Consider the following 12,598-nt stretch of genomic DNA (forward strand, 5'->3'; position numbering starts at 1 on the left):
TGGCCCAACTTCTTGGCCGCAGGAAGAGATCCTCTACTGGTTCCCATATCTCAGTGTGCATGGGAATTCCCCGGAGGGCCTACACCACGGAGCTACACCCCCAGCCCCTTCTTTTATTTTGAGGCAGGGTCCAACTAAGTTATCCAAGTTGAACCTTAAATCTGAGGTTCTCCTGCCTCAGCCTCCCGAGTGCGTGGGATTTCAGGCGTGGACCCCCGCACATGCTCCCTTGGAGCAGATCCTGGAGTCCCACTCCCAGAAGTTTTAATTAGACTGAAGTGTGTGCCTGTGTTTAGGGGGCTGGAGAGGGAGGGTGCTGAGGATCTCAGGTGGGTCTTGAGAACCGGTGCTTCAACAAGAAGGGTGAAAGCAAGGGGAATCTTGCCTCCTCCTGGTTCCAGGTGAGCGGGGAAGGTTCCAGATCAGGGAGCACTACAGTCAACTGGGAAGTGGTCCACTTCCTCCAGGACGTCTCTGGGCTGCCCCCAAACTGGTGAAAACCAGCGAAAGTCCGCCATGAGTAGGAGCGGGCAGTCCTTCGGGGTTAGACAGCCCCTGAGGGCTGGGAAGTGAGGCGAGGGCGGGAGACAGGCCGAGGCCAGCCCACAGATCCTCCGAGGGCGCGGACCGGGAGGAGGCGCCCCAGAAGGCGACGCCTCTTGGAGGAAGTTTGCTCTTAATTACGGAGCCGGGTTCCCGGTCGCATCAACCTTCAGGAGCGAGCAGCGCGCGCAGTCCTGAGCGGCCAGTCCGGTCCGGGGCTCGGGCTGGGAAGTTGCTGCACTCTGCACGCGCGACACAGCTACCATGGGCGGCTCGGCCTCCAGCCAGCTGGACGAGGGCAAGTGCGCCTACATTAGAGGTACGTCCGATCGCCGGGGTCCCGGGGCCAGGGTGGTCGCTGGGCACCCGCCCCAGGGTGCATGGGCAAGCCGGGGCCAGCGGGGTCCCGGGGGTCCACCTGCGCCACCCCGGGTTTCCTATTATAGGCAGGAGCGCAGCTTGCAGAGCGCACCCGCCGGGTGGGGACCTGGGATGGTCACCGTCTGGGAAGCACCGGCGGACTCTGGGGAGAGGGGCAGGTGCAGGATGCAAGGAGGGGATGACTGACTACCCCTCCGCTCCTCCCGCCCGCCCGGGTGTCATTTCGGTCCCCTCCCGGAAACATCTGGCCTTCGGGTACCTGGAGCTGGATTTAGTTCTGAACTTGGCCGCAAAGAAAAGAGCGGGGATATCCCTGGCTGTTAGAGGTCTCCCTGGGGATTCCCGGCCTGTGAAGCAGAATTTCCCTCTGGGTGATGTTGGCTGGGTTTTGTAAAATGCAGCCTCGGGCCACGGCTTCACTTGGACTTCATCGTCGCTTGCAGGATCATTTCTTCAGAAGCAGAAAAGACCATGTCATTACGTCCCCAGGTTGCAAGGTTCCCTTCCCTCCCCAGAGACGGGGGAAAGCGAATGAGGAACCCTGGCATGTTTTGTAAGAATTGCTAAAGTTACAGATGGAGAGAAGCTCCTTTGGGGAGATGGTCAGAGATAAAGCGACTCGGTAAAGTGAAAGAGGCAGAAGAAACCAAAAACCAAACCGAACTGAAACGGCAGGAAGTGATGAGCCTTTATCTCCTGGTGTGTTTGGCCTACCCCCACCCCCCAGCCCAACCTTGCCCTCAACCATTACCTAGTTTCGTGATCTTGTAAATTTAGGAGTCTCTGTGTGTGTGGAAGGCGGGCAGGGGGATAGGTGTATTTCCTGGCTTCAGAAATCCTTTTAATACCTAGGTATTAAACCCTTAAATTTTACCTTAATTCTTCCCAATACCTCTTTCTGGTCCTAGACACTTATTTGGTGGTTTTGTTTTGTTTTGGTACCAGGGATTGAACTCAGGGGCACTCCACCACTGAGCCAAACCCCCAGCCCTATTTTGTATTTTATGTAGAGACAGGGTCTCACTGAGTTGTTTAGTGCCTCCCTTTCTACTGAGACTGGCTTTGAACTTGCGATCCTCCTGTCTCTGCCTCCTGAGCTGCTGGGATTACAGGCCTGTGCCGTCGTACCCGGTCTTTATTTGGTGTTCTTATTCCATATTTGTTTTCTGTGGCCACAACATTTAGAATCACTTTAAAAGGATATCAGATCAGGGCACTCGAAGGGCAGTGTATTGTAATTGATTTTCCAGATTCTTGCTCTGGTGCTTTTGAAGGTAGAAGATCATCAACAATCTGTACTGTCAGGCAAGAAAAGGTGATCACATATCCCTTTGCTGTTGTTTATTAAAAGAGGCAAAAGATGGATGTTTTGTTTAGTTAATCTAAGCCCGCCTGGAAAGTTTGGCAGTTTGCTTGTTTTCACCGGTGGGTGGGGCAGAAAGGTGCAGCAGAACAGTAAAGAAGGACTTGTATTTGGTTCTTAGCAACATTAAATTTATGGTCTTTGTAAGACTTTGTTTCACTGGAAAGTTTCAAAGCACCTGAAGTTGAAACAAAGCAATGTATAGTAATCATCTGAAATTCAGCAATATGAAGATAAACTTGCTTGAAGACTTCAAGGTCATGAGAGCTATTGTGACGGATGCAGATATTGCACTCATATAAGAAAATATTTTCTTCTTTATTCTGAAATAAATTATTACACATACAAAAGTACAGGGTACATTTGAAGGACTTGTCATGGATGCATTTGGATGAGTAAAATTGCAGCAGATTCTGCGATAGCCTAGTTCAATTTTGTCTCTTCTTTCTCTTTTTGGGAGGGACTTTCAAGGTATGTGTCATAGAGGAGGGGAGAAAAGAGTTAAAGTTAGAATACCTCCAGATAAAATGAGACATGGCTTCATGTGAGAACACTAGTCTTGCCAAAAAAGAAAAGAACCTTGGAAAAATGCACTGTGTTGTGAATTGTTCTTGCGTGAGCAAATGCAGATCACGGGGCTGGGAGTTCTTGGTGGTTTTGAAGCCTCCAGTCCCTGAACAAAACCATGACCCTGTCTTTACCCTTCGCCCATCCCTTAGCCTATAAACATTCTCAGCTTTGATTTAGTTATAGGCAAACAATGGTAGGTATGACTGCAAAGTTTAAATACAGTTTTATGAACTGTTTCTCATAAAGAAGCCACCAGTGAAATATGAATTTGAAAGCTCCAGACAATAAGTTTTTTTTCAAGCCTGAAACATTTTGTTAATATGGGGAATGACTAGTCCATATATTTTTTTGAGTTTTGTTAACTTTATTTTGTATGTATTTTAAGCATCTGTACTTCCATTATGCTAATGAGTCAATCCGTGTGTTTCCTCTCACACAAGTCCTTTAACAGCTGCAGTTTATTGTGTGCCTTAAAACTTTGTGTTCACTGTGATCTGTGTCATGTGGCTGTTTTGAAAACACATCATTTATTTGGATTTAGTCAGTCTCTAGGTAAAGAGATATGAGATGCATTGAGAAGTTACTTCATTTGTGAAAGTGTCAGTTTTGAAGATGACAACACCTATGTTTCTTAAAATGGACTAAATTTTAGTATGGTTTCTAGAGGACTTTCAGTAATTTCCCATGACACAGTGTTTCTGTTAATAAATAATACCGAGACCAACTTGTCTTCAGTGTCATCATTTAGCCTTTAGTGATGCATTTGGCACTAATCTACAAGGATTTTTCCTTTTGTGAGGAACAAAACTCATCTAATCCAGGCATTAATGGTCAATTTAAAGTGTCTTTTTCTTTTTATGCCATATATTTTTTTCCTTTCAAAACTTTTGGGCTGGGGTTGTGGCTCAGTGGTAGAGCGCTTGCCTAGCACGGGTGAGGCCCTGGGTTCGATCTCCAACACCATATAAATAAAGTAAATAAATAAATATAGATAGATAGATATTGTGTCCAACTACAACTGAAAAATAAATACTAAAAAATTCTCTCTCTAAAAAAAAAAAAAAAAAAACAAAACTTTTGACATGGCTAATATTGAACTTTAGCTAAAAACAAAACAAAGCAAGCAAACAAACAAAAAACCAGGAACAAAACAAAACGAAAACACAAGTTCCCAAAGTACAATGTGTTTTCCTGTTTAAAGCAATGATTTTATTTCCTTTTAAAAGTCACTATTGAATTTTTAATGAATCAAAAAGAAAACAAACCTGAAACTCTCCCATGTAAGGAGTCCTGTAGAAGATCATGAAAGTAATGGAAATCAGTGCTGCGGCTGAGAGTGGGGACACACAGGTGCTGGGGGGAGTGCTGGGTTCTAGGCCTGCTGGCAGCCAATAGTTAGGAAAATCTTTTTTTTTTTTTCTTCCCCTCTTTAATTCTCTACTCCACTGTCAGTGACAGTCTGTAAAGGGCCCAGGGGTTTATTTGGAAATGCTCATCAACCATCTGATGTTTATAAAGTCAGAATTGAGTTTCAGCTTAAGGCAGCACACGTTTCTCTCAGGGGAGTGCTCCCATAGTGACACCCGTGTTGGTGGCTTTATGCTGATAAGTATCTGAGGTGGAGTCTCACTGGCAATGTAGAGGATGGGAGAGCCGTACCCATTTGCAGTCTACCCAATGCAAGTGCGTAGCTCTAGGACACACTTTTACTACTTCTTCTGCATAATTTGTTGATGGGGGATGGGTGTAAGAACTGGTCTGGTTAATCGAGCTAATCCTTTTGACGGTCACCGTGGAGTCCAAGTTACCTGGCTAGTAGCAATGGGAGTAGGCTGTGATGGAAATGTTAGGATATGGAGTATGGTAGTCCTTGCGGGATGCCAACTCAGCTTCCTTTCCCCATTCCTCTTCCTAACAGAGCCCCATTTGGCACTGTGTTGGAGAGCCTATCCTCATGTATGGCCCTGGTAGGGTGGTGCTGATTGGCTTGGGCTTCATTGCACTTGAATGAGATGTATGAGCTGCTGTTTTTTCTTGAAGAAAAGAGGGAGCTAGCTTAAAGACAAAGGCATTACTGGACAAAGGTAATAGTTGGAGCTCTGCAAAGTGGAGGGAGCTTCTCTTGCTTTTTTTTTTTTTTTCTTCATTATTGTTGTTGTTAGCCAAAATATTATTTTTATTTATTTTTTATTTTTTTATTGGCACATTATAGTTTTACATAATGGTGGGATTCATTTTTCCATATTTGTAAACGCACACAACATAACAATATAATTTGGTCAATATCATTCCTCAGTATTTCCATGTCCCTCCCCTCTTCCTGAGGGAGCTTCTCAAAGGGAAGCTATGACATGCTTTGCTCATCACCTGCTTTTCCTACCCTAGGTCTTTCCTGTATATGAAATGTCAAACTCCCTTGGAGTTGGGGTAGTAAAGATTGTTAGTTATCTTCCAGTATCATTCTCTCCTGCCATCTTCTATAATAGAAATTCCACATTTTAGCTGACCGCATGAGCCCCCAGAATAAACTAGCTTCCTTTGTAACTGAGTTTTGGCTGGTGGGTTATAAAGGTTGTATGCTATTTCCAAAAATTTGACATTAAAAGGGAAGAGTGGGGTGTCTTTTGTCCTGTCCCCCCCATACTGGCTGGATTGTGAACGTGGCTACATAGCCATCTTGGATCATGAAGCAACTTTTTAAGGAGTTTGTGCAGAGTGGAGTAACTGCACAAAAGGGGCCCCGGCTCCTGTGGCGTTCACACGGTAGAACCTCCATAATGAGTTCTGGAGTATCTACCCTGGACCTTAATAAGAGAGAAAGAAGTCTCTATCTTATTTAAGCCAGTGTTATTTGTGTTATTACTCTTATCCACAGACAAACTTTATCTGTTCTTTGTGGCCAAAAGTATTGTAGCCAGTGTACAAAATGCCATCCTATTTTCTCTTTTAAGAAAAATTAGTCCAGGGCTGGGGATGTGGCTCAAGCGGTAGCTCGCTCGCCTGGCATGCGTGCGGCCCGGGTTCGATCCTCAGCACCACATACAAACAAAGATGTTGTGTCCGCCAAAAACTTAAAAAATAAATATTAAAAAAAAAAATCTCTCTGTCTCCCTCTCTCTCTTACCTCTCTCTTAAAAAAAAAAATTAGTCCAAAGAAAGTAGAAAGCAAATAATGATTCTACCATTAGTATTTGTCTTAGGTTCTAATTTATAGAAATGAGTGGACTCTTCTGAGAAGCAAGGAATTACAGCTCTTCTGGTGAGAGTTAGGGGGCTGGGTAGGGGAAAGAGGAGGGAGAGGGTCCTGTATATTACTTTATATTCTGATGTGTGTGTGTGTGTGTGTGTGTGTGTGTGTGTGTGTGTAGTTCTGGGGATTGAACCCAGGCCCTTGTGCATGTGAGTCAGGCACTCTCCCAACTGAGCTGTATCCCCATTTTAAAAACAGAATATATTCTGATTTTAAAAATGTCTTCAAGCATCCCAAACTACTGATGAAACTACTAGGAGTTTTGAATCAGGAACACTGCTGCAGACTGGGAATTTCCAGGGTCAGCTATTACCTTCTACTTCCTTCAGTCTTCATGAATGGAAACCAAGATTTTGGGAAGGAATGCTCTTTAGAAAGCACCAAATCTAATGGTGGAAAACCATAAAAGATTTTGTGAATGGAGAGGGGTTTTTTTGTATTGAATCAAAAAGGAAGTAAAGACGGCAGGTTGAGACAGATGAACATTTTCTCCTGTCCTTGCGGAGGAAACAGTGACCTGGTCTCTGTGAATTCTAATACAACCTTTGGTGGACCCCATGGGGTCTGATGCTGAATCAAGACCTGTTCTCGATGGAGCACCTCATTCCACTGCAAACTGACTGCAAAGGACCACACCATGACGGGTGCTGTAGTGATCGTAACTACTAAGGGGATAATAGTAATTTATGTTACTTTATTTTTGCTGTGGACTGCTGAACTGACTGTAGTCTTACTGTAATCTTTGGGAAAGTCTGAACTGGATTCACAGGTAGAAAGTACAACAGCAGGGGTGCAATTTGTAGTAATAGTTTCTAATTTAATTAAAATAAGTGTACTATGAAAGTTTTATAAAAATATGCTGTATAAATTACAATAATAGAATTCTGATCTCTTAATTGGAAATTTTATTTTATTTCTTTTCTTAGTAAAGCTAGGTAACATCACTCTAAGGAGCAAAAGTCCATATAACAATTTACATCATGAAATGGGAAATGAAGATAAAGGATGATGGAAAGAATAAAAGCACACTACATCTGCTACAGTAGTTTAAAGCACTTTCTTAAATTATAGGACACGAAGGCTGAAGTTCTAAGTTTCAAACTAAAATACACTCACACAACCAAACAAAACCCCAAATGCAATGCAGATTTTTGTCCTTTGAAACTGGAAAATTCATTTTAAAAAGAGACTAGCAAATTGTTGCCAGTAAGAAAATGCAAGCCAGCTTTTAAAAGTACCTTTTTTTTTTTTTTTGGTACTGCGTGTTTTTCTCACTTGGAGGAGAGAATAAAAGGTTCAGAGATATGAAAGCAATTTATTCAGTTTCACAAATTGCAAGGTCTAAGACCCAAAAAAGCTCATATTTCTATGCTTGATGTTGTATGGAATATGTCTATAGGATTAGAACAAATGAATGGTTTTTGCTAGGAGCCCAGAAGTGATTTTTTTTTAAAGCCCATTCTGAAGGAATTTTGGAAGAAGAGTAAGTGTCTCTATGCCAAACCATGTGGATATTTTTTTAATTCCTTTTTAAAAACTATTCTTATTTTAAAATAAAACATAGGATCAGAAAACCACACAGAAAAGATGCATAGCTTAGTGAATCATATAAGACAAATATTCGTGCAGACATTACTCAGGTCAAGAAATAGAAAGACCCTCTACAGCTGGGCATGGTGGTGCACGCCTGTAATCCCAGTGGCTCAGTAGGCTAAGGCAGGAGGATTGCGAGTTCAAAACCAGCCTCAGCAAAAGCAAGATGCTAAGCAACTCAGTGAGACCCTGTCTCTAAATAAAACTCCAAATGGGGCTGGGAATGTGGCTCTGTGGTCAAGTGCCCCTGAGTTCAATCCCTGGTACCACTCCCACTAAAAAGAGAAGCCATTGCTGAAACCTCCATGTGTCCCATCCCAGTTCTCGTCCCCTTTGTCTGTCTAAAAATAGCCATTATTTGCCATAGTCTGCTGCGCAGCAGACTCCTTTAAAGATGCTGGCTCTCATAGCGTATTTATTTGTTCACAATTCTGCTGTCTGGACTAGGTCCAATTGTGTGGTTCTACTTCTTGTTTTTGCTTGTGGTCCTTCCTGATTCAGTGGCAGATCATCTGGTGGCTGGACTTTTCTGGGGGGGCTTTCTTTCTGTACAGGTAGCCTTCCTACATGGTTGATCCAGTAGATTATCAGACTTTTAAAATAGTGGATCAGGGTTTGCAAGAACACCAAAGCTTCTGGAAGGTGCTAGGACTTCTTATGGCCTGGGTCTGTAGAGGCACGACATCACTCTGCCATCTTCTGTTGGGTAATGCAAGTCTCAGAACCAGTCCAGATTCCAGAGGAGGGAACTATTCATAGGCAAGAGTACCAGGAGGAATGGCGACTTAGGGGCCACCCCAGTCACAGACCACTCATCCTAGATTTATGATAATGACTTTCTCAGATTTTCCTTATGGTTTTATCAACTCAACCATGCATTTCTAAACACTGTAGTCTTATGCTCTTAAAAAAACATATCTTTCAAGTATATATTGTTGAAGGAGCTGGGCTGTTTGACATGTGGTTTTCCACAATGAAGAGTTTGCTCCTGGTGCAGTTCCACACATTTCTCCTGTATTTTCTACAAATAGAGAGATGGTGAGACTTGATCCTCAACCTTTTTTTAAATCAAGACTACGTGTGTTGCTGTTCTTCATTTGATGACATATAATATACAGTTGTCCTCCCATTTAAATTTCTTTTTTTTAGGTGTAGATGGACACATATACATTTATTTTATTTATTTGTTTTTATGTGGTGCTGAGGATCGAACCCAGTGCCTCACTTGTGCTAGGCAAGTGCTGAACCACGGAGCCAGAGCCCCAGCCCCAGCCAGTTGTCTCTCCTTTTGATGTTAGCAGCTATGGATGCTCATTGCCAGGACTCATTAATTCACTGAGGAATGAAAAATAATTTTTTTTTTGATACTAGGGATTGAACCCAGGGTCACTCAAACACTGAGCCACATTCCCAGCCCTTCTTTTTATATTTTATTTTTGAGACAGAGCCTTGCCAAGTTGCTTAGGGCCTTGCCAAGTTGCTGAGGCTGGCTTTGAATTTGTGATCCTCCTGCCTCAGCCTCCTGAGCCATTGGGATTATAGGCGTGTGTCACCACACCCAGTCCTGGCCCATTGTTCATGTTTTAGTTTAAAATGAGATCTTGCTAAGTCCTTAGGACCTCGATAAATTGCTAAGGTTGGTCTTGAACTTGCTATCCTCTGTCTCAATCTCCCAGGTCGCTGGGATTTTAGGCGTACACCACCATACCTGGCTCCAAAAATGATCCAATCTTTAAGTCTCTCTGTAAAAGAAAGAAAGAAAAAAAATCTTTGCCAGTTGCCTCGCTAGCAGACTTCCCTGACGTCCCATTGATCAGAATTAGGCACAAATGTCTTCCTAAGCCATTGCTGGCAAGAGTATGGAATTATCATGATTTGTTAGACCAATCAAAATTTGCCCCTCAAATGAGACGGGGGGGCCACTTTCCTGAAGCACATGGCTATGGATCATGGACACCTGAACAAAATCAGGTTCAGTTATAAAAAGCATGAATGGCTCCAGGGTAGGTAAGCAACATTATAAATTTTGATAAATGTCACAGGGGGAATAAAAAGGGAATTAAAATAGAAAACTGTTGGTAGTAGAAAGATGAGATACATGTGAGAGTGTTCAGGAGGATCATAAGTTGCTCTTTCTGTGAAGAGCAAAGGGAAGGATGGTTTTGACGAGTAAATGTTAGTTTAATGAATGAATGAAAGGAGAAAAAGATTTAAAATCTACAATGGATTTCTTACACAATAAAACAACTGTTAAGTTGTAAAACAGGTTCAGGATGTGATGATATGATAATAGAATAAAAAAGAGCTCTTGCAAATTAAAAATCTGATGCTCAAAAATTTAAAAATCCACTTGGTACTTTACAAAATAAAGTTGAAAAACATTTCAGAAAATATATAGAAAATAGAAAAAAGATAGAAAATGGCCAGGTATGGTAGCGCATGCTTGTAATTCTAGTGACGTTGGAGGCTGAGGCAGGAGCAATGCAAGCTTGGGGCCAGACTGAGCAAATTAGTGAGACTCTGTCTTAAAAATTAGAAATAAAAAGGGATAAGGATATAGCTTGGTGGTAGAGTTCCCCTGGGTTCCCTCTCCAGTAGCAAAGAAAGAAAAAAAGAAAGAAAGAAGAGGAAAAATGCCGCAGTCTGTCTGGGCACAAAATCACCGAGCCACCACAAAGACTTGTAGATTCAAACAGCAACTCTTTATTCCTGAACTCTCACCAGCACTCTACACGCATATTCTGGGAAAATACACTCCCTCCACCGGGCTCTTTGTACCAATTCTCTCAGAACCCCGCCAGAACTCATGGAAAAGGAAATTTAAAAAGAAAATCCAAGAGTCAATCCAAAAAATTTTAATGTCTGACTAAAGAATAAAGATAAGGGAGAAAATTATGAAAGAAATAATATAAGACCATGTTCTGGAACAAAGATCATGTGTCTTTGGGTTTATAGGGACAAATAATTCTTGGAACTCAGAGTTGGGAATAGTTCATGCTTCCATCATCCAAAATAGAAAGACATTGGGCAAAGTCTTCAGTAGTGAGCAGAAATTAACCCTAGACTACAAGGCTGCTCTGGACCTGCTCTAATAAAAAATTAAAAGAAAACCTCAAAAGAACCAAACCAATCCCAAATAACTTTATTGAATGAGTAAACAAAGCCCAAATCTTTATAGGAATACAACAAAACGAATTTCCAACAATGTAAAATGGACAATGTCCAGCACCTAATTGAAAATGACTATGCAAGTGAAAAATACAGGAAAATAGCTATAACTACAAGAAAAAATAAACACACCAATAGAACGGAGTTAGGAATTACAGACATGATGAATTTAGCAGACAAGGATGATAAGGCAGTAATTACAAATATATTCCATCTGTTAAAGTAAAGAAGAGAAATGAAAGATAGAAGAATACTTTTTTAAAAAAAATTAATACCAAACTAATACTAGTCTTAAGGAAGAACATCACAACTTCTGTGTTTCATAGCTGGTTGGGACATCTGGAGAGAGGATAGCTGTGCTGACCTGCTACTAGTGTTCTTTTCTTTTTTAAATTTTGTCTTTGTAGTTGTAGATGGACAGCATGTCTTTATTTTATTTATTTTTATGTGGTGCTAAGGATTGAACCCAGCACCTCACACACAGCTAGGCAAGTGCTCTGCCACTGAGCTACAGCCCCAGCCACTGCCAATGTTCTTAGTAGATCTAGGAGAGGAGCAGGGTAGCCTGCAGAGAACTCTGTGAAAGGTGAGCTGGTGAGGCACCAGGGCTGATCTGGGACCAGACAGATGAGCAGGGACAATTCAAAGATGAAGGGAAATTATGGGTGTTCTTTTTAAAAAGGAAATTGTTAATAGTGGTCATGTCCCCTTAACTATGGGGCTCACAGAGACAAGTACCAATTTCTATGATTAGCCCAAAAGAATTCAGAGGTTTTCCAAATTTGGACTGCATGTGTTTGCTTAAGGAATTATTTCCTACGTAAGTCATGCTGCATGTGTTAGATAGATATGTCTGAATAATTGCCCAAGCAATGCAGACAAGGCTTAGAGTTAGAATAAGGATAAGTTTTATTAGCAACATGGCATATGTGTAATATCTGAGTATAAATATTTAAAATGGTTATGCTGGAGGGAATTAAATGAATAACAATAATTGAAATGCACTGTTTAAACTTAAAGTAAATAAGAATTTTAGAGTATGACTAAGACCTGTGCAAATCAACTGAGATGTCAGTTCTTAATTACAAATAACTCCTGTTCTGAGGAGTGATAACAACAATAGTAAAAGCTAACATTTATTGAATGCCTACCACGTGCCTGGAAAGTAAATGTCTTAGAGAAAGGGAACAGGATAATTCCACAAATTCTAAGTCTTTCTTCTAGAAATTGCCCATTCACATGGCTTTTTTCTTTAATGGAAAACAGTATCGACTTGATCAGATTTGAGCAGTGTCTTAACTCTTTTCAGCCCTTCAAGTGAGCCAAACCTGTTATTTGTCCCTTGGTATAAGATGAAACATTTATCAAAACTTTGATTTCATGTTTTGATCCTAAATGATCTGGATTTTTTTTTGTGTGTGTGTGTGGTGCTGGGGATTGAAGTGCATGCGAGGACAATATTGGTACTTGTCTTTGTAAGCCCCATAGTTAAGGGGACATGACCAATATTAACAATTTCCTTTTTAAAAGAATATCCATAATTTTCCTTCATTTCTGAATTGCCTCTGCTCATCTGTGCTGGTCCCAGACCAGCCCTGGTGCCTCACCAGCTCCCCCTACACAGAGTTCTCTGCAGGCTACCCTGCTCCTCTCCTAGACCTACTAAGAACATTGGCAGTGGCTGGGACCGTAGCTCAGTGGCATTAAAATTGATCCAAACATATTATGAA

At 41.8% G+C, this 12,598-nt stretch overlaps 1 protein-coding gene across 2 annotated transcripts in view; it reads left to right on the forward strand.

Annotated features, from left to right (window-relative positions):
- The first annotated feature begins 721 nt into the window (after nt 1–721).
- Niban1 (niban apoptosis regulator 1) overlaps nt 722–12,598 on the forward strand; it is a 136,260-nt gene continuing 124,383 nt past the window's right edge. For both annotated transcript variants that reach the window (XM_076831767.2, XM_076831768.2), the window contains exon 1: nt 722–862. In XM_076831767.2, the coding sequence (XP_076687882.2) occupies nt 808–862 (55 nt within the window). In that variant the 5' untranslated portion in view covers nt 722–807. The remainder of the gene's footprint in view (nt 863–12,598) is intronic.

The sequence above is a fragment of the Callospermophilus lateralis genome, chromosome 13, assembly GCF_048772815.1.
Source record: "Callospermophilus lateralis isolate mCalLat2 chromosome 13, mCalLat2.hap1, whole genome shotgun sequence".
Taxonomy (NCBI): domain Eukaryota; kingdom Metazoa; phylum Chordata; class Mammalia; order Rodentia; family Sciuridae; genus Callospermophilus; species Callospermophilus lateralis.